At 53.2% G+C, this 19396-nt stretch overlaps 9 protein-coding genes across 9 annotated transcripts; 3 read left to right on the top strand and 6 right to left on the bottom strand.

The window, feature by feature from the left end:
• Window positions 1–446: 446 nt before the first annotated feature.
• F5Z01DRAFT_667125 (COQ9-domain-containing protein) lies at window positions 447–1545 on the top strand. The gene is made up of 2 exons (XM_046264266.1): window positions 447–1078; window positions 1132–1545. The coding sequence occupies exons 1-2, from the start codon at window positions 641–643 to the stop codon at window positions 1462–1464; spliced, it is 771 nt and encodes a 256-aa protein (XP_046114075.1). The 5' UTR covers window positions 447–640; the 3' UTR covers window positions 1465–1545.
• F5Z01DRAFT_667126 (P-loop containing nucleoside triphosphate hydrolase protein) lies at window positions 1546–5568 on the bottom strand. Its single transcript, XM_046264267.1, has 3 exons — window positions 5294–5568; window positions 1961–5239; window positions 1546–1907 (listed from the first exon to the last, which is right to left on the bottom strand). Exons 1-3 carry the CDS (start codon window positions 5381–5383, stop codon window positions 1803–1805), a joined length of 3474 nt encoding a protein of 1157 aa, XP_046114076.1. The 5' UTR covers window positions 5384–5568; the 3' UTR covers window positions 1546–1802.
• A 22-nt stretch (window positions 5569–5590) lies between these two features.
• On the top strand, window positions 5591–7881 carry F5Z01DRAFT_714603 (SGT1 domain-containing protein). Its single transcript, XM_046266508.1, has 2 exons — window positions 5591–6101; window positions 6155–7881. Exons 1-2 carry the CDS (start codon window positions 5870–5872, stop codon window positions 7786–7788), a joined length of 1866 nt encoding a protein of 621 aa, XP_046114077.1. The 5' UTR covers window positions 5591–5869; the 3' UTR covers window positions 7789–7881.
• A 54-nt stretch (window positions 7882–7935) lies between these two features.
• F5Z01DRAFT_630183 (uncharacterized protein) lies at window positions 7936–9363 on the bottom strand (the record flags this gene model as incomplete). The annotated part of the gene is made up of 1 exon (XM_046261708.1): window positions 7936–9363. One exon carries the CDS (start codon window positions 9361–9363, stop codon window positions 7936–7938), a length of 1428 nt encoding a protein of 475 aa, XP_046114078.1.
• A 1669-nt stretch (window positions 9364–11032) lies between these two features.
• F5Z01DRAFT_423867 (THUMP domain-containing protein) lies at window positions 11033–12598 on the bottom strand. Its single transcript, XM_046259635.1, has 4 exons — window positions 12294–12598; window positions 12075–12242; window positions 11365–12015; window positions 11033–11289 (listed from the first exon to the last, which is right to left on the bottom strand). The coding sequence occupies exons 1-4, from the start codon at window positions 12357–12359 to the stop codon at window positions 11143–11145; spliced, it is 1032 nt and encodes a 343-aa protein (XP_046114079.1). The 5' UTR covers window positions 12360–12598; the 3' UTR covers window positions 11033–11142.
• Window positions 12415–14678, bottom strand: F5Z01DRAFT_423678 (pyruvate decarboxylase). Its single transcript, XM_046259634.1, has 4 exons — window positions 14393–14678; window positions 13642–14345; window positions 13066–13592; window positions 12415–13011 (listed from the first exon to the last, which is right to left on the bottom strand). The coding sequence occupies exons 1-4, from the start codon at window positions 14577–14579 to the stop codon at window positions 12711–12713; spliced, it is 1719 nt and encodes a 572-aa protein (XP_046114080.1). The 5' UTR covers window positions 14580–14678; the 3' UTR covers window positions 12415–12710.
• Window positions 14679–15185: 507 nt separating this feature from the next.
• F5Z01DRAFT_423522 (ERV/ALR sulfhydryl oxidase domain-containing protein) lies at window positions 15186–16073 on the bottom strand. Its single transcript, XM_046259631.1, has 2 exons — window positions 15804–16073; window positions 15186–15752 (listed from the first exon to the last, which is right to left on the bottom strand). Exons 1-2 carry the CDS (start codon window positions 15926–15928, stop codon window positions 15335–15337), a joined length of 543 nt encoding a protein of 180 aa, XP_046114081.1. The 5' UTR covers window positions 15929–16073; the 3' UTR covers window positions 15186–15334.
• A 173-nt stretch (window positions 16074–16246) lies between these two features.
• On the top strand, window positions 16247–17649 carry F5Z01DRAFT_695569 (tetrapyrrole biosynthesis, uroporphyrinogen III synthase; the record flags this gene model as incomplete). Its single annotated transcript, XM_046266261.1, has 2 exons — window positions 16247–16526; window positions 16565–17649. Coding segments are annotated over 2 exons (894 nt in total), but the record flags the coding sequence as incomplete, so codon positions are not given.
• Window positions 17311–18978, bottom strand: F5Z01DRAFT_423519 (oxidation resistance protein 1). The gene is made up of 2 exons (XM_046259630.1): window positions 17943–18978; window positions 17311–17881 (listed from the first exon to the last, which is right to left on the bottom strand). Exons 1-2 carry the CDS (start codon window positions 18498–18500, stop codon window positions 17444–17446), a joined length of 996 nt encoding a protein of 331 aa, XP_046114083.1. The 5' UTR covers window positions 18501–18978; the 3' UTR covers window positions 17311–17443.
• Between the last annotated feature and the right edge of the window lie 418 nt (window positions 18979–19396).

Raw genomic sequence — 19396 nt, forward strand, 5'->3', positions numbered from 1 at the left:
TCGAACGTGCAATGAAGGCTGCCCCTCCTTGTGTGCCTTGTTGAATTGGCCAGCTGCCTGGTCAACGATCAACAGAAGGCTTCGGAGGGAATGATCGGAGTGAGAGGGGCGCTCTTATGCGCATTGTACCCTAAGCGTTGATTGGAAGCCGTTACCCGCGCCGCTGTGCGAATGAACATGATTATATCCCAGGTATTCACTCATGTTCATAGTAAGGTCTGGTCCGCAAGTTATGCTGATTTCTGAACTTGCACGGGTACGCAGTTCACAACACCAGAAAAACCCATATTCATAGTATTGATACTCCCGGGCTCAATGATTTTCATTCATCGCCGCCGACTGATATAGCTCGTAAATATTATATGTGATCATAAACAGCATTGGCACCAACATGACCAACGAAGCGATATAGGGTAGGTAGACCCTGTGTGCCGAGACCCTTGGCTAAAGGTGGGACAAGGGCGGAATAAAGCCGTCGAATCTACGCCGTAGGGATAGTGAAGTTCTAGCAAGGTAGTGACGGTAGGCATCATCAATTGGCCTGTATCATCGTCAAGCCACCTCAAAGCTCAAGACGTGAACTAGGCTTCTAAGCTCAATTCCAGAATAGACAGCCATTACCACTGCGCAAACAGTCATCATGGCCACAGCCCTACCCACGCGTACAGCAACGCGCTGCTTTCGAACCACCCGCCCTCGGACGTGCAACCAGCACATCCATTCTCGTCGCGCCTTCCATTCATACGACCACCCGCCTCCGCCTGGTCCCTTCGGAGCAACAGAGACGTTGATTCTCTCTGCAGCATACAAGCATGTGCCCGAGCATGGCTTCACCCACCGCGCGCTGTCCCTCGGCGCATGCGATGCCGGTCTCCTCGACATCAGCCCAAGTGCTCTTCCCGACGGTGCATTCAGCTTGATCCGCTATCACCTCTATACACAAAGACTGGCGCTAGCAGCAAAGAGCAGCCATATATTCCAAGGGGAAGATGCGCCCGTTGGCGTAGGGGCCAAGGTTACAGCTCTGACGTGGGAACGGCTCATGGCCAACCGAGAAGTCATTCACCAGTGGCAAGAGGTAAGAAGCCCCGGATCGAAGTATAGAAGGCTTGCTGACTTTGCACTACCTAGGCTCTTGCTGTGATGGCACAACCCAGCCACGCCCCGGCCTCCCTCAAAGAGCTTGCCATGCTATCGGACGAGATTTGGTATTTAGCTGGCGACACCGCGGTCGATCCGTCCTGGTACACTAAGCGCGCGACTCTATCCATGATCTACAGCTCCAGCGAGCTGTTCATGACGAATGACCACTCCCCCGACTATGTTGAGACCAACAAGTTCCTCAAACGACGACTTGGCGAGGTCCAGTCTGTAGGCGGCGCACTTGGAGCCATTGGGCAGTGGGTTGGCTTTACAGCGAGCGCAGGAATCAATGTCTTGAGAAGCAAGGGTGCGAGGATCTAATTTTAGTCTCGTGAGAGACTCTGTACATCATGTAGAAATCTTGTATTGGTGTAAGAGTAACATGTACATGAACGGAACATCGGTACCTGTCGCGACCCCTGAAATGCTACAAAACAACCGTGCACCAACGACTTGAACATCATAGAGTACGGAAACAAGTCGCGAAACTGCACTCCCGAGGCAGCCCACATCCGACACCCGTAACGCCATACAATGCGCCGCACCAGCTCATCCTGCAACAAGGCGTGGAACTCCCTAAATCAGCCTCTGTTGACGAGGGTCCGTCAGCCTAGAAGACGTTAGCGAACATATTCTCAACAGTTGCAACAGCGCAGCACTCACCGGATAATGTTGACATCCTTGTCCATCCTTGCGCGACCCTCGATGGCATTAGGTGTAATGAGTATGTACTGACGGGACACCGACCGGCGGGCAGCATCACACTATAAGCAGGTTAGCTGATGATACATCCTGCCGTCAACGCGACAAGACTTACAAGTAAGTTGGTGCTCATCGCCCTGTTGACATTGTCCATGAAAACATCAAACTCGTCCAGGCATCGAATGGGTGATGAAACGGCCTCCCATATGGCAAGAAGCATACATATGGAAGTGAACGATTTTTCACCTCCGGACAATGTCTTTGTGTTGCGCCCAGCATCGCTCTTGCGCGTTTCATCGGGCTCGACCCTAAGGTGTATTTTCCGATTTTTGTGATCGAGTTCGATACCGCCACGGAACCCGCGTTCGCTGAGCACAATGGTGAACTGATTGCGTACACGCGCACTGATTTGCCGTTGGAATTGTCGCCAGATTTCAAGACGTCGGCCCATGGCTCTCTTCAAAGAGACAATGGTCTCCTCCACATCCTGGGCCTGGGTCTTGATATCCTCATAACGCTTCACAGCCTCATCGCGACGCGCGAAAAGCTCCTCGTCAGAACCTCCAAAACGCTTCTCTCGAGCAGCAAGCTGTTCCTTGATCTTCTTGAAACGCTTTTCCAAATTCTGACGAGTTTCGCCATCAGGTATAGGAGGCCGCTCCTGGCACACCTTCTCGGCCTCCTCTGTGTATTCAGCAACCTGGTTGACATATTGCTGACGCTTGACCTCGGCCCGGTCACGTTCCTGTACTGCCATGGCAGCCTGATCGTAGGCAGCGTTCTTCGATGAAACAGCCACCTTTCGGGCATCATTCAGGCCGCGGACCTTGCCTTCTGCTTTGTTGACGCGAGCTTGGAAGTCTTTGCCTTCTTCCTTCAACGCTTCCACTTTCTTCTTTTCCTCCCGAACTTTGTCGGACAGAGTCTCCTTCTGGAGTCTCATGTTGCCGTATTGCATGCCGACCTGCTCAGCTTCCTCATTGTGCTCTCGCAGAGTGGCCCTGAGGGTCTCCAGTCGATCGTCAGCGCCCTCGAATTGGTCCAACTCTTCTTCTATGCGCTGAATGTCAGCTTGTGCTTGGCGGATCTCTCGTGCCAAGTTCTGAATCGCCTGATTGTTGCCTTCTTTCTCGTTCTGCGCATTTACCAGTGCTTTCTTCGCATCTTTCTGTTTGTGAGTCATGGCGATCAGATCCTGGCCCAACTGCTTCACTATCTCCTGCTGTAGAGCGACTTGGCGTTTTATATCTGTGCGCATGCGTGGCTGGCCACTGACTATGGCTCCGGGTCTGTTCTCAGGTGGGCTGATTGGACTTGTGCTCTTGTTGCCTCCACGGTTCGTTAATCGAAGACCATGATTTCGTTTGTTGGCGCCGTCGTGCAAACAAATGCATGCGCCTACGTTGCGCGGGGGAGCCTGGTTGAACATGACTTGTTGGGCACGAACACGGTCCTTCACCAAGATGATTTTCTCTACTGACGCGTTCATAATTAATTGGGTCCGGACCGTATCATCATCGAACTCCATGACGCGTAGAATCGTGTCGAAATCCTCGTCGGGCTCGTTGGCTGCAGTGTCCAGATGACCTTGATTCGATATGAAAATAGGGGGTGGCTTATCGGTGTAACGGCCGATGAGTCTGCTTAGCTTGGTTTGGTCACCCTTGCTTCGCACAACAAAGCCGTTCAGAGTATCGCCTAATGTCTTCTCCAGAATCTTTGACCATTCTGGCTGCTTCAATCGTATTAGTGAGCCCAGGGGCCCAACCGGCTTGTGAGCGAACGTGCCATCGTTGTGGATTGCATCGACAATTCTTTTCATCGTGTCGGAGTAGCCATCCATTGCACCACCGGAATTTTCCATGAGGGCGTCGCGATGATTTTTGGCTTCAAGAGTTTCCTTTCTCTTGGCGTTGAAAAGCTTGTCTGCCTCTTGGAATGTGCGCTCTGCGACGTTGACAGCTTCTTTCAGGGCGGGCGTACGTTCATTTGCCAGCGATTGTTGCTTGCGAATCTCCTCCTCTCTTGTCTTCGCATTGTTGAGTTCCGAGTCTTTTTGCGCCCTCTCGGGACCCGTTGATTCGCTGAGACGCTCCTCCTCTTGTTGGATGAGGTCTTTCGTCTTGTTTACGTGATCCCCTGCATTCTTTAGGCGGGTGTGCGCGGCTCTTTCCTCTTGGTGTATATCAGCCAGCTCCCTCTTAGCTTTCTCGAGGATTTCCTCTGCCGCTGCAACCTTTTGCGAAAAGGTGGCCCCCTCTGCCACAACTTCTTCTCTGACCTGCTCCGCCCTGGCAATCTGCTGGTCCAAGTCCTCAAGGTTTTGGGAATTAGTATCACGTGCTTGCTCAGCTTCAAGCACTCGCTGCTCGCGTTCAGCTAGAATCTCAATCTTTTGCTTGAGTATGTTCTCCTGCTCCAGCACCTGGACCCAAGCAAGTTGACTTCGAAGGAATCGTGCTTTGGCGCGCAGATCGCCGTTCTGTTTGGCTAGCTCGGCTTGCCTTAGAGCTTCGTCCATTTCCTTCTTGAGAATGGCGATTCTGTCCTTGAGCTCATCGCTGAGCTGTTCCGTTCGATCTAGCGTGTCTCTTGACATCTTGTAATCATTGTCCAATTGCTCGAGCTGCACGCCGGAGATGAAATACTTGTACTTCTGTGCAGGGCTTGCAGAGTTGAGGAATTGCCGAGCATTGTCCTGGGAAAGGACGGTCAAAGGATTGCTGATTTGTAGCGCATACCATTCTGAGATTTCGTCCACTTCCTGCTTCTTTGTCGAGATCACCTTTTCCGCCGCTGACTTGATCTTGAAGCCGCTGGTTCCGGATTTGGAAAAGTGTCGCTCGATTGTGATTGTGTCGCCGTAGAGGTCAGGCTGGTACGCGTCTGTTCCAGCATTTTTTATCCTGACGATGAGTTGGCCATGCTCCTGCCCTGCTCGGACGAACGAGCGCAAGCTACCTCCACGATTTGTATCACTGGCCTTGCCACCTAGACAAAGCGTGATAGCTGTCAGCACGGCACTTTTGCCGCTGCCATTTTCGCCAACAACGAAGTTGATCAAAGGGCCGAGCTCGACATGAAGTCGGGTGTGGCACATGAAGTTGATACATGTGACAGACTCAATAATGCCGGACTCCGCTGCCGCATTTTGGCCAACTTGTTTCTCCCTTTGCCTTCTGATGGCCTGAGTTGCTCGAAAGTCGTCGTATTCGATGTTTTCTAGGTGGTGGAAGCCGGCATCGCGTTCGAACTCGTATTGGGTCTGTGGTGGTGACTGGGGCGCATTTGATAGCTCTTCATCTTCATCCTCGTCTTCAGAGGCCAGGCTCTCGTCATCGACAGGTCCTTGGTCCTTGTCTTGAACGTTGATGGACACTCGCGCCCTTTTCCGCTGTGCAAGGCGTCAGAGAATGACCAGAATAGAGCCGGAACAACGGTAACTTACCGAAGACTCTGGCCGCAAGGCCGAAGTAGCTTCGACAACCTCCTCAATTGTGTCGCCGCCGTCATCGTGCGTGCGCTTCCGGGGTGCCATGTTGTACTAAGCGTTGGATTCGGAGGGGTACAGAGAGCTGTGTAATGGCAAAGACGAGCGCATCTTGTAGTTGACAAGTACGGGTTTATGAGCTTTCTGGCATCGCGAATACTGTGACGTTGGGCTAGGACTCAAAGGTGGGCGTTGGCGGACGTGTATGCGCAGGACTGAAAAGACGCGACGAGCGCGTCGGGGCAATTAACTGTGGTGGGGCAAGCGTGACCGTGTTGGCAGGACGGTGCTGTGTAGACTATAGGGTGAGCATTTTGGGCTCTGACTTGCGCCTGGGAAGCTCAACAGTCGGACGAGAACTTGCGTCACCTAGAACGACAGGCCAGCCTTTTTTTACCATTGCTGCTTTAGTCAAGAAAAGACGTTGCGCAGTTTTCGAGTTGGCGCCTCGCTCTGGCAGGGTCATCTACAAGTTGAACCCCTAACATGTCCAGTGTCGATGCACCCGATTTACTCTTTTTGAGATAGTACAAAATGGAGAACCTCCCCCATGACGAGACCGCTGGTCATTCCGGGTTCGAGAGGGAGTTGCCTGAAGACACAGTTCAGTACTTGCTCTTCATGATAGACGACAGAGCCGACGCCCGGTCTTCTCTGGTCAAACTCGAGGCGTTACGCAAAGAAGCGCTGAGTTTGTGTCAAGACTTGGCCACAGACTACATTTGGCAACGGGATCAGTTCAACTTGGAACTCAAAAATGAGAACGGTACGAGCGCAGTCAAGCAGAAATATGAGCCACGCTGATGTTGATGACTATAGGACTCATTTACCTCGAGGGTCAGGTACAGTATGGCGACGCCGTGGAGGATGAGTGGTTGGTCGTTTATCTACTCAGGCGACTCACCGCCGAAAACCCCGATCTCTGGGTCCGTATCTACGACACGGACGGCGAGTTCCTTCTTGTTGAAGCGGCAAACGTGTTGCCCAAATGGCTGAGCCCAGAGAATGACCAAAATCGTGTGTGGCTTCACGACGAGAAGCTCCTTCTCATCCCCTGCAGGGATGACACGAACCAGAAGTTAGCCTTGAGCGAGGCGGTGAGATTTATCAAAGATAAGTCATCTGAATTAGTTCATTCGACATTCGTCGAGGCAGAGGCTTTCTATCGATTGGAGAAATACCCTGGTCAGATTCAGGACTCGTTGCACCACTCGCTGGTCACCATACCACGACGTCTAGCCTACATTGTGCACGCCTCACCGAGATCCGTTGCCCCAGCCGTCGAAGCATTCTATCTCCGGGACGCTATCAACTTGAAACCCATCCTTTCGACGACCTCAACACTTACGTTCCCACCCGAGGACCTGGTTACTGTCAGCGTCCGGTTTAGCAAGGTCCTATACGCCCAACTTCGATCCCAACGTTTCGAAACACCTTCAAGGTGGCAATATCTACTCCCCAGCTTGGACGAAGGAGTGGAAAAAGTTGCCACAGATGAAAGGACAAGAAGGCTAGAAACAGGGATGAAGTTGACGTGCGGCTACGAGATCCTTGCTGCTAAGGCAGAGACTAGCAAGAGCCGTGTTGTGCGTGAGATAGCGATCATGATTGAGGATATGAAAGAGGATGGAGATGGAATCCTACCTTCCGACAAAGATATAGAGTCTTGGCCGGAAACACCCAGAAACGATCAGGAGACGTGGCTCGACATCAACTATGAAGATTTTGAGCATGAGCTCAGCGGTCGAACACGACGAAAGGATACGCAGAATGAAGACAAAGGGTTTGGTGATCCCAACGCAAAGGATAATCTGCGCAAGATCGTTTCTCGCTTCGAGGCTTTCTTGAATGACGAAACCGCTGGACCCGATGGAGCGGAAATGGACGAGATGGATTATGACGATGACGAGGATGAGTTGGCGTCAGAGGATGAAGACAGTGATGAAGAGGATAAGGAGGTCAGCTTTGACGAAGAGGAATTCTCGAGATTGATGCGGGAGATGATGGGATTCCCACCGACCTCAGGTACAACAACCACACGGAAACATGTCGACACCCAAGACACAGCTTCGCCGCGGGCAGCAGAGACGGGGAAAACTGGAGCTCAAGAAGAAGAGGAAGCAGGAGACGAAGATGACGATGTTAAGGAAATTCGGAAGATCACAAGCCAGTTGGAGGCTGAATTGCAGGGTCACGGTGCCCTCCACCTAGATCCTCCCATGAAACGGTCGAACATTACGGACAGCCGAGGGCAAGGGGAAGTAGCCGATGCCCAGGAGGACAGCGAGGAAGAAGTTGATGTGGACTACAACCTAGCAAAGAACATTCTCGAGAGCTTCAAAAGTCAAGGAGGCATGGCTGGACCTACCGGTAACCTCCTCGGCATGATGGGAATCAACCTCCCAAGGGACGAAGATGACGGGGAGGACGATGAGAGACGTACCACAAAATAATACGCGAGATAGTACTGCATGACAGGGCATGTGTTCTGACCGTGTTCAATGGTATATACGTATCTGCATTCTTTCCGAGCTAGCCTGTAGCCCATCCTCGCCAATGTGGTGCTGATTCGCCGCTTGTTGCATAGATACCAATTGCCCCTAATCTTCCTCCGCTGTCATGTCGTCAAGCTTTGCCAAGGCCTTTCTGAGCCTCATCCACCACATATCCTCCTTTTGCGCACTGTCCGGAGTCCTGATGCCCTTGTGTTGCCTTGCAATTCCACGCATTGTGTGCACAATGTCGTAGAACAGCAGGCGAATGTGTGCATCCTGCGGGTCCTCAACGAGGTCTGCGTCACCCAGGGGGTCATCGGCACTGAATGCTGTGTTCATCCCCTTGATCAGGGCGTCCGATGCAGTGTTAAGGAAGCAGGTTGCAAATAAAGGATCGCCAAAGACGAAATGCCCCCAACTCTTCAAACCAGTCACCTTGACATCCGTCGAGAAGCTGCCGATGTTTATAAAAGCGTCATCTGTGCTCTCATCCTCAGAGGCCTCTGACACGCCAGGTTTCGAGTTTGGGTATCTTTTGCTTTCTTTACGTCGTAAGACCAGGACCTGGCTGTCTTCGCACCCGTCTATGGCCACCAAGCTCGGTCGTTTGACAACGTCGAACGCAGGGCGAAAACGTTCAAAGGCGACATGTAGCTTATGAGACGGTAGTGTGATTCGAGACCTTCCTGCTTCCTCCAACGCCGTGTAGAAGAGTTCCCCAAAGGCCTCGGACCATGATGGATATCCGATGTCCGACCTCAAGTAGGTCCCTGCCATACTATCAGAGAGCCATGGCATGCTCGTATGCTCTGCCAGGACATGTGCTGGCGGGCCGAAGTAGCCAGTCGGTGAAATATTCGAGGCAATCCGACGGAACAACTGCCCAGTCTGCCAGTCGCAAGACATACGCTCCCTCTGACTTAGCGCTTCTTCCAACTCCGGAATACTTGTCCCCAGCGGCGGCTCGCTCAACATGATCTCGAAGTCCATGCTTCTCTGTGTTGCACTGGTTGAGTATTCGTGGTGTAAGATTATCGGAAGAAAGCCTGTGAGATGGTTCGTGTTCGTGACGTCTTTCGTGAAGTTAGTGGCTTCGATGGGAGGCCAAGGGCGAGAGGAAAACAGGGCGGCTTGCCCCCTATCTTGATTCTTGCTTCGGTACTTTGGTAAAGACTGCAGCCAGCAGATGTTGAGAAGTTCTTGCGTGATAGAGCCCAACTCATGTTGCAGCGGCCTCCTGTACCAGGATGGCAGATGGATCAAGAGCCGCCTGCCATCGACAAGACGGACACTGCGTAGCATCTGAGCGTCCGTAGACGCTGTGGATCCCACATCGACAACTGAAAGCGAGGGGAAACGAAGATGAATGTGATTCTTGACCGCCTGCATGCTGCTATCGGGATCATAGAAGCGAAGGTATTCGGCATTTTGCGCGTGCTGCTGACAAGCATCGGGCGGATCTGTTTCTGGAATCGATAGTAGGTCGTCATCCGTATCGTATGCTAGTGTATAGTCGCCCGCCTGAGGAGACATGGCGACACTCAGAGACGAAGTCTTAGGGAGAACGAGCTTGGGTTTTGCGTTGGTGATTCTGATGTGTAAGGCTGAGCTTCTCCGGTGGCGATGATCTGGGCGAAGAGACGCCGTAAGGAGTTTCTCCGAGGGGGCGGAGTGGAAGTGAAGTCCTTTACGACGAGATCCATTTGACTTGACTGATAATGCCGTTCTGTTGCCTTGCAGTCTCGAACGCTGCGGCCTCGGCACATCCGCACACGAGCAAGCTACGCAGAGCTGGTGAGCACTGGCTGTTGCAGTTTGCATATAAACGTCGCTGGCCTCACGGGCAGTGCTCGGCAATAGTGCGCAGTATGCTCCGTGTACGTTGGGAGCTTCATACGGACAAAAGGAAAGAGAATACAACTTTGAGACGGTAGGTTGTTGAAGGGTGATGTGAATGTCGAACTGACAGGCCAGCTGCTGACTTGCTGGCTTTCTTTCTGATATGATGACTTGGCACGTAATCAGATGCCGAAGCGGTCAGGGGCCCGAAGGAAGATATGGCAACCACGGTGAGAAGCCAGGGTACTTTGTGCAGCGACCCCCCGTGGACAAGTAGATGGCGCCTCGTAGCGAGACGCATGATGACCGAGAACCCATGATGACGCTAAGGTAAGAGACGTTCAAGGCGACCAGTTTTTTCAAGCGATCAGAAGCGAGCCAGCCAAGCGAAAGACTCTCGACACCAGACACGGGAGAACAGCCTTACTTTCACGAAGCGCACAAGCACAGGCTCTGGGCTCACATACACTACGGAATCAGTCTGCCGAACTTAGTCGCGAAGCTAGCAAGAGGCAGGAATACTGTGCTCTGGTCCTCGTCGAGGCCGAGAACTGTGACATTGAGCTGACAGCGTGCACCGGAGCCGTCGATCAAGAGGGTGGGTATAAGCTCCGTTGTGTGTTGAATGTAGCCCGAGCCGTGCTCAACTCATTGCACACTAGTAGCAGCTCCGCTTTCCTAATCATCCAAAACGGTCGGTCCATGCGCCCTTTTGCTCGTGGAGCTTGGAGCCCTTGGGATATAATGACGAAGATCGAGCATGATCCTACTGTCAACCCATCGCCGTCCAACAAAGTGCGGAACTCTCCCGTCAAGCGATTTAAAACAAGCCATGAGGAAGCTTGATTACTGCATGTCGAATGATCGAGGTTGAGAAGATTCGGTCAACGTCCGGGAGGCATTGTGATGAGGTTGAGCCCTGGCAACTGAGGATGAAGTAGTAGGTTATTGCGATTGAAGACGTTGCGTATTAGTTCCAATCATATGCAGATATAAGCGAGTCGGGCAGCTCGTGATTGGCTTATTTAGCGAGCTGGATCTAGCCACGGCTGCCTAACAATTAGTGAATGGGGAAGGTGCCAGGGGGCGGCGTGCTCGCGAATTTGGTCATCCAGCGAAGACATGGACTGGAAAGCATTGCCGATATTTTAATTATTTCTTCATACTACTCCCATTGGAAGAAAATGTCGCTCTCAAAGACTCAAGTTCACACCGTCTCGCCAGTACGTATCACTAGTGCATTGTCCATGTAGGAATAGAGCGCACAAACATGGATACTCTCATGCCTTTGTGATTATAACTGCCACCTGAAACCACTTCATACTCCCACACATCCCACCTCAATGCAACGTCTTGCTGCCCGGGAATGCTTGTGTATGAAGAGTAGATTCATTCCTACAGCCCTCGTGTATAGTTCTTATCCTACTGTGAAACAGAACGCATTAGATACTGCGGGCAGCGCCGGTCCGAAGCCTACGTCGACGCTGTGGTCTCTTCCTTCGCTTTGAGATCAGCCACAGCCGTCTTATTCTCGGCTCCCATGCGATACAGCTCGTTTACGTTGTAACGCTTGAGACTCTCCCACTCCACGCCGTCAACGACCGACATGCCGCAGAACATCTGTCAATGTCAGTCGGAAAGACTCCGCGCGAGGCACGACCGCAGAATCAGCCGCACACGACACTGGGGACATACCTGGTAGATATCGATCAATATGACCTTGTCCGGCTCAGTGAGCTTGACCTTGTGACTCGAATCAGGCAGCTCTGCCACCTTCTTGATGACAATATCGCGATTCAATGTGAGATGGCTTCGCATACTGGGGCGAATGGCATATGTCGGGCGCGACGCCTCGCCTGTCGGCTCCGCTGCCCTCGTTGTCGTAGGTGCCGTGTCGTTGGCGGCCTCGCCTCCTGGGGCTGGTAAGTCCGCATCGGTGCTGGGTTCCTCGCTAAGATCCTCCCCGCCGCTGTTCAACACAAAGTGCGGCGCCATGACCGTTCTCGCCAACTGAACAAGGCCCTTTTCCGTAGCCTTGGCCATGTCCGTGATAGGCGTCAGTCTGTTGACGTACTTTGTCTTCCGGCTCATTACATCCTTGCAGTCGCGAGCGTCCTGGCATATTTTACGCACAAACTCGACCGGGTCGATAGGTTGCGCCATTCGCACAAACATCAAGCATTCGACATCGACGTGCACCACCACAAAGGTTTGCCCAGTCTTGGGCTTACCTGGCTTCAGATCGCTGAGCTCCTGCTCGATGGACGCCTCAATATCTTGGTGCGCATCCTCGTCGTCCTCATCGGGCTCCGACTGCCGCTTGATGCCGTACATGGTCTCGCCGTACTGGCAAGGGTCATCAGTCTCCTGCACGTTGAGCTTGTAGCGTGAGCGATGAGACAAACCTCTTCACAGAGATCGACAATCTCCCTCTGCGCCTTGTACTTCATGTTGCGCGCATATGTGAACCACACCCCCCGATCACCGACCGTTAATGATTTGCCAATGGCCACATTCTTCGCCAATTTGGCTTGCTGGTGAGGTGTCCTCCACTTTCCGGAGCCACCGCCGCCCTGAGAAACAATGAGCTAGAAATTCAGGAGCAGTCATCAAAGCCATCGAACCTTGCTCTTCTTAGGGGCAGAGCCGTTGGAGCCTGCCGGTGGCTGCTTGCGCTTATTGTCGCCCATAATGAACGGATAAAACAGCGACTGCGCGTGCGATTGACGTGGTAAGGAAATTGGTGAAGAGAAGGACGAGAAATTCGGCGGTGCGGTGGCTCGCTCTACTGGTGATGGCTAGGTTATGAGTTTGCATGCACAAGGTGGAAATCCATGAACCAGCCTGAGCCTGAGATATCTTTTGTGGGTCACCTACGCGAGCATCCCGAACTTCTTCATTCACCTTGAAATTCCCCATCGATGAGCACGCGAGTCCTACAACGCCAAGACGACACTTGCTGTCAGATTTGACCGTTTGTTCAATAGTAAACACCTTTCCTAGGCTATTACGTGCTATCGTAAAGAGTCATCTCCCCTCCCCTATTCTCTCTGCGCATTGGTTTTCGCGCTTGCTTCGGCAGTCATCACCAGCGCGCGCGGCGCGTCTTCTTTCGGCATGTACAACTCGACAAATTGGAGGCAGTCGGCCGCATTGAACGCATCATCAGTCAAGAGCTTGTTGAGCTCGTCCTTGGTTTTGACCGTGAACTTGCGAGAGGTCTTGCTACCTCCAAACACGTCGACCAGAGCCTTAAAGTCCCATTGCGCAATGTCGTTATACGTGGCCTCCATGCCGTGGATGAAACGCTCAATGGTGAAGCCTTCGTTGCAGAGGACGAATCTGGTCATTTATGGTTAGCTGTTGCCTGTCCAGCAACCAAAGAAGCAAACCTACATGATGGGCTTGAGACCCTGGCGGATCATCGTGCTCAGCTCTTGTGCAGTCAATTGGAACGACCCATCGCCGACAAAGAGGATCGTGCGACGGCGATCGCCCAGATCTTTGGCAGCCAACGCCGCACCTTGGCAAGCGCCGACCGACCATCCGATGCTGCCCCAAAGAACCTGACTGAGGGCTGTGACGCCTTCTGGGAACTTGGTGTCCCAGATGCCAAAGTTGGCCGTGCCCGTCTCGGTGACGACAATGTCCTTTGCCTTCAGGAAGTGGCCGACACGGGGCCAAAGCCAAGCCTGCGTGATTGTCTGTGAACCATCATCGGTCTTGTTCACCTGGGTCGAGACCGTTGGGCTCGGGTGAACAGCCAATTCACTGGCCGAGACCTGGTTGATGACCTTGCGGAGGACGCCCCTCATGCGAACACCGGGGTACACAGAATATCTGACGATGCAGTGATCGCTGTGGAGGTCAATGGTATTGAGCTGCGAGGTTCGGTACGTGAAGCCTGACGTGTTGAAGTCGCTCTGGGCCAGTTGTTAGAACGCATGCAGCTGACGGCGCCGAGTTACTTACTTTCAAGGCACCAATGGTGATGATCAGATCGGCTGCGCTGACGGCTTCCTTCACATCGGGATGCGATCCATCACCAGCGTACACACCTCCATAGTTGGGATGTGTTTCATTGACGGCGCTCTTGCCCATTGGCGTCACAAAAACCGGGAGATTCGTCTTCTCGACGAGATCGTGTACTTCATTCAGCACACGGTGTCGAATCGCGCAGGCATCGGCAAGGATGATGGGTCGCTTGGCCGCTCGGAGATACTTCAGAACCACGTCCACCACGTAGTCCTCCTTCTCCGGCTCGTTGGAAGGCTCCGTCAAGTCAATGGGGTTGTCGAGCCTCGCGCCCTCGACCTTAGCCTGCACCATGTCTGTGGGCAGCATGATGTACACTGGCCTTGACTGAAGCTGGCACTCTCGCAACGCATGATCAATCTGGTCGGCGATTTCGGACGGATGGTTCAGCTTGGCAACATTGCACGAGATTGACGTGTTCATGTTGGCAAACACGTTGAAATCTCCGTTGCCCAGTGTGTGGTGAAGCAGCATGCCGTTTCGCTGGGACAAGGTGGAAGGGCAGCCAACAATGTGGACGACTGGAATCATCTCCGAGAAGGCGCCTGCAACACCGTTGATGGCTGAAAGCTCGCCGACACCAAACGTCGTAATGAGAGCCGAGATTTTCTTTACGCGGGCATATCCATCGGCGGCGTACGCTATGATTGTGAGATGGGCTCTGCCGTGGCTCCTCGAGTTGACTCACCTGCATTGAGCTCATTGACGCTGCCGACCCAGTTGAGACCACATCCTGGGAGATAGTCGAGCGCAACAAGATTGTAGTCTCCCGGTACACCATGGACTGAGCGGACACCGGCTTCGTGAAGTCGACGGAAGAGATACTCTGCCACATCGACGGGCTTCTTGAGACTTTGCGTTCTGATGTCAGCCATTGTTGCTACGCGTGCCAAGCACTGCTTGAGCGAGAAGGTAAAGTGACGGGCAGGGTGGTAGAAACACGATTCAACGGAAACTTGATCAACAGCTTCACTTGGCAGCAGCTTTCAATGAACGCTTGCTAAATGGGAAAAGAATCACCCGACACGTCCGGATTACGATGCCATCAAATTCCAGACTGGCAGTGCGCCGTCCATGCCGGACGAAGCAATGCAGCTCGGGAGCTGGTGTGGGCCGCTATGTCTTCCCTTAGCTATTGGTGATGTAATCGTGGTACCACGGCGAATTCGGCCTCACTTTGTCGATTTGTACCTCACTGGTCGATTGAAGCTTGTGAAATCGATAGAGCCTGCGTCAAAGAGGGGCCAAGCCGCATGTGAGCCCATTTCTAGCATCTCTGCCCATCATCACGAACAAAAGTGGCGCAATCGCAATCGTATGAGCTACCTTTGACGTGCAGGAAGATGCCCATCCACGTTCCACATGTGCATGTGTCTCGCGAATGTCCTGAACATATGATCTGTCTCGTTCTCCTAGATGCTAACATTGTCAGCAGAGTAGAGTCAATGCCATTGTGGTCTAATAGTATCAACAGTAATAGTACAAACGCTTTCATACACATGGTCCAGTCATCTGTGCCGCCCCAAAGTAGCCGTCTAATAGGTCAACGTACAGCATCCGACCGTCTAATGGAATAGCAAAGCTGAGCAGGTTCGTGGTACCTGAGCTTAGCGACCACGTTGGCACCACGTCAGTCACAGCTCCCATCTTTGGGGCCCGTCACCCAACGCTCCTCCCATTTGCTGCAGTCAAACGTCGGCTTTCCCAGCTTGACATTGACATCGTTGTGTGCCTTGCACATCCAGTCTCCCAATTCACTTCTACTCCCCGCCTTGGGCGCGCTCTTGGCAATGTACCCTTGGAAATCTTCCGCGCATACCCAGCACGGATACAGTTTCGAGAAGAGCTTGACGAACGACACGACGTCCGACTGCTGCGACGTCGTCGGTTTCTCAGGATATGTAGCGGCGATGGAGTGTAGAAGAGTCCACGAGCAGCGGCCCAGGGTTTCGACGTCTGGTGGGCACTCGACTTTGGGTCTCTTCGACTGCTTGGTGGCTTGCGCGGCGAAGGCGGAGAACGCCGATTTCGAATTGCAGGAGCGACAGCTGGTCACTTTGTTCAGTTGAGTAGCAATTGGGGTGAGGGAGGACCCTTACGGCTTGCCGTCCTTGTCTACGATGATGCCATTCGGTAGCCTGGTGTATGGTGCGCCAGCTGAACCCCCAGCAGTCGAGGTCGTTGCCTTGGCGTCACCTTGCTGGTCTTTATCCTCAGGAGCCATATCGTCCCCGGATTTCTTCAGCGAGTGTCTAAGAGAAGGATGTTGCCATGTGTGAAATTCCTCGGCGCGAACGCATTGGTAAGCTCAAAGTTCGTCGGAGCCGAAGATTCAAGGCTATGACGATGTCTTATCGATAAGACCATATCGAAAGGTCCTCCGAACCCCGGGGCCCGAACCCCGACAGTCGGTTGACCGTCAGGCGTGATGCTCCCATTGTCCCCATTGTCTATGATCCTTTCTTGAAAAAGGGGCCAGCCACTGCTTACTTCGCCTCGCACCATGGCACCTGCTCATGTACAGGAGAGTAGCACGGGAGTTCCAGTCTTGTTGTTGAAGACCGAGAGTAGTCCCACGGATGCATACCGAGAGCTCTTCTCGTCGGCGGCTGATCCAGCCTTTGTCCCTCGATTCGTGCCTGTCCTACAGCATCGCTTCGAGGATACGGGCCTGTCGAACTTTGAGAATCTCATAAGCCACCAGCAGATCTCGGACAATGTTGCGTCCAAGTATGGTGGAATAATCTTCACATCTCAACGTGCTGTTGAAGCTTTCACCAAGCTTGTCAATGAGAGCACAGGTATTGCTGTCCTGAGACACCGTTGTCAAGATTAGTACTGACTTCCAAAGTATCGCTAGATTGTTTACAAACAGTACCTATATATAGTGTTGGCCCTGCCACCACCCGTGCTCTAGAGGCGATACCGCTTCCCCTGCGTATTTTTGGCTCACACACTGGCAATGGCGAGGCGCTCGCGCAGTATATGCTGGAGCATTACGCAGCATGGTACCCTGGGCGCAAGACACTGCCATCTTTATTGTTCCCAGTGGGAGAGCAAAGGCGGGACATAATCCCCAAGACGCTGATGGACCCAAGCCTTCCGTGCGATAGGAGGATAAACGTTACGGAAGAAGTTGTATATGGGACTGGCGTGATGAAAACATTTCCCGAAGACTTCACTGGCATCTTGGAACAAACAAAGGACGCCTCAGAGAGATGGGTTGTTGTCTTTTCACCCACAGGCTGTGACGGTATGCTCAAGGGGTTAGGAATCCTAGATCCCCAAACAGGACAGGCGCTGCCGACGGAGGAGAGGAGGAGATCGGGCACATATGTGATCACGATTGGACCGACGACCCAGCAGTTCTTGAGAGACAGCTTTGGTTTCGATCCGGATGCCAGCGCCGAGAAGCCATCTCCCCAGGGCGTCTGGGAGAGCATACAGAATCACAGGAATTCGCGAACACCGTGAATACAAAACGTCATTCTGTGTCTGCGCATTTTCTGCTTGTGGATGAATCTTCAGTGTATGGTGCGGGTATCATTATGCTCAACAAACTAGAGGAACCCAAGTTTTCTCTGTTTGTGCCTCTTATTTCGTCCTCCATGTACTCGTCTTTAGCTCCCAATTTTTGATAGGGAGATGCCTTTTTTTTACGCTGCAAAACGCCAAAGTCCCGATGATGCGCCATCCCAAGCAAAAACCCAAACGACGCACGAAAGCCAAAGGTAGTAGCTTACGAGCGTCCAATAGCCCATAATTCGACGCCAAGCACACCAAACTTCTCGCCCTCGTCACTCAAAGGCTCATTTCCAAAGGTCTCGGACCGCGAGCTGTGCCCCATGCCTAGCGCATCGTCGAGCCAAAGGCCATAGTGCCCACCCCCAGAGCCCACACTTAGGAACCCGTGCTCGCAGTTGATGTAGAAATCGTTGAGACCACTGTAGGGGAAGGCCTTGAAGCGGATGGTCTCACTCGGGGTGGGCGAAGCAGTCGGTCGATCCGGGCTCGAGGGAGGCGGGGCAAGAGTCGTGTTGCGGGTGAGGGTCGTCGTGTCCGCCGAAGGGGGCGGCGGCAGCGAGGCGAGTGTGGACGCTCTCCAGAGGAAGCATTCGCCGTTGCCAAAGTAGCTTGGCGCTGGATGTGGGTATTCGCTCATGTATGCTCCAAACGTCTATTGATCACCATTCACGTTAGTCATTGCGTGAAAACCCATCCGGTGGCGGAGCACGTACCGCGCCCTCTTGATCTCTAACCACGAGGACGAAGCCTGTCCGGCTGCGCTCGTAGCGTCGAGACTTGAGGTACAACGTTGCCAGGCTGGCGCCATCCTGCTCCAGGCTGTACACCAGACTCCAGTCGTCCACGATGCGTAATCTCTCGGGCAGCATGGCTCTGACTTCCTCCGCGACCGCACAACTAAGCAGCCGTGCCGTGTCCGGCGTTCCCTCTTTGTAACCGTGCAGGACCAGCGGGTCGAGCGGTGGTGGACGGAACGGACTGGCTGTGCGCATGACAGGCGGTCGGAAGACGTCGTTGATGCCGTCTTTCGTCTCGGACTCTGTCTGCGAGTGTGCACCAAACATGCTGTCGAGCTGGCTCGCAAAGGACTGGGAATCCTCGGCGGAGAAGCGTCGGATCAGACCCCACATGCTGGAAAGGTAGGACTGTGAGGAAGCGTCGGCTTGCTGCTCGGAGCGAGGGCCTGAAGGCGGGGAGGAAGACGACGCTGGAGTCTGGGCACCGGAGGAGGGAGGTGTGCCGGGGGAGTCGGTTCGGGATGGAGCATTCATGGAGTATCTTTGCGCCTGCTGAGTGTCGGAAGTGTTCTTTGGATGCGGAGTCCGAGGTACCAAATTGATGCAATGCTCGATAATAATGCTAAGGCTCGAGAGATAGGTTGTTTAAATTGCGGGAAAAGGGAGGAGAGTCCGCAGCCCGAGGGTTGCGAGCTGAGAATAACAAAACAAAGTGAGAGACAATTGCGAGGTGAGGTGGTGTATCGTGTTCATGAAGCAGAGCCGACGAGGCTGACGTAGGAGTTGTTCCATCAGGATATTGCTTGTCCTAATCCGGTCGCGATAGGCAGCCTCCGCCGAGAGCCGCGCTGCTAACAGCCGTTGTGGTGCCTGTTAGTCTGCCGCCATGTCCCAGTGGTGCTTCGGCCTTTCGGACTTTGGGGGACGCAGTCTCGCACCGCTAGCCAAAGATTCGTCGCGCCCTGGTGTCATTGGTTTCCTGCGCTCTTCAGACAGATACTTTCAATATCGGATTACCAGAATGGCATTTCATACTCTCGTATTCTTTGAGAAGACCGCCCGCCAGGCCAGGTCACACCTCAACGAGAGCATGTTGGTCTCGGTCCATCGGCTCTGCGGACTTTGGTGAGACCGAGCTCAAATCACAACTGGAGGCATAGGTACGTATATGCTGACCATTCCACAACAACAAGTCACTGTCACTCAGAGTCCGTCAGATCGACGCTGAAAATCAATTTACTTGTTCGCCATCACACGCTCCCTTCATCCTGCGATGAGATTGCGTGGTCTGCTTCTCTCAAATCCAAGTGGCACCTTTCCTGCGAGATCTCTCCCCGTTCCCTAGTATGTAAACCTATCTCGATCTAAGTCCATCACAACCTTGCTTGACGCATTTGTTTGACTCGATAATCATACCGGATGCCGGCCAG

This window comes from Emericellopsis atlantica (genome assembly GCF_019669845.1).
Source record: "Emericellopsis atlantica unplaced genomic scaffold F5Z01scaffold_41, whole genome shotgun sequence".
Taxonomy (NCBI): domain Eukaryota; kingdom Fungi; phylum Ascomycota; class Sordariomycetes; order Hypocreales; family Bionectriaceae; genus Emericellopsis; species Emericellopsis atlantica.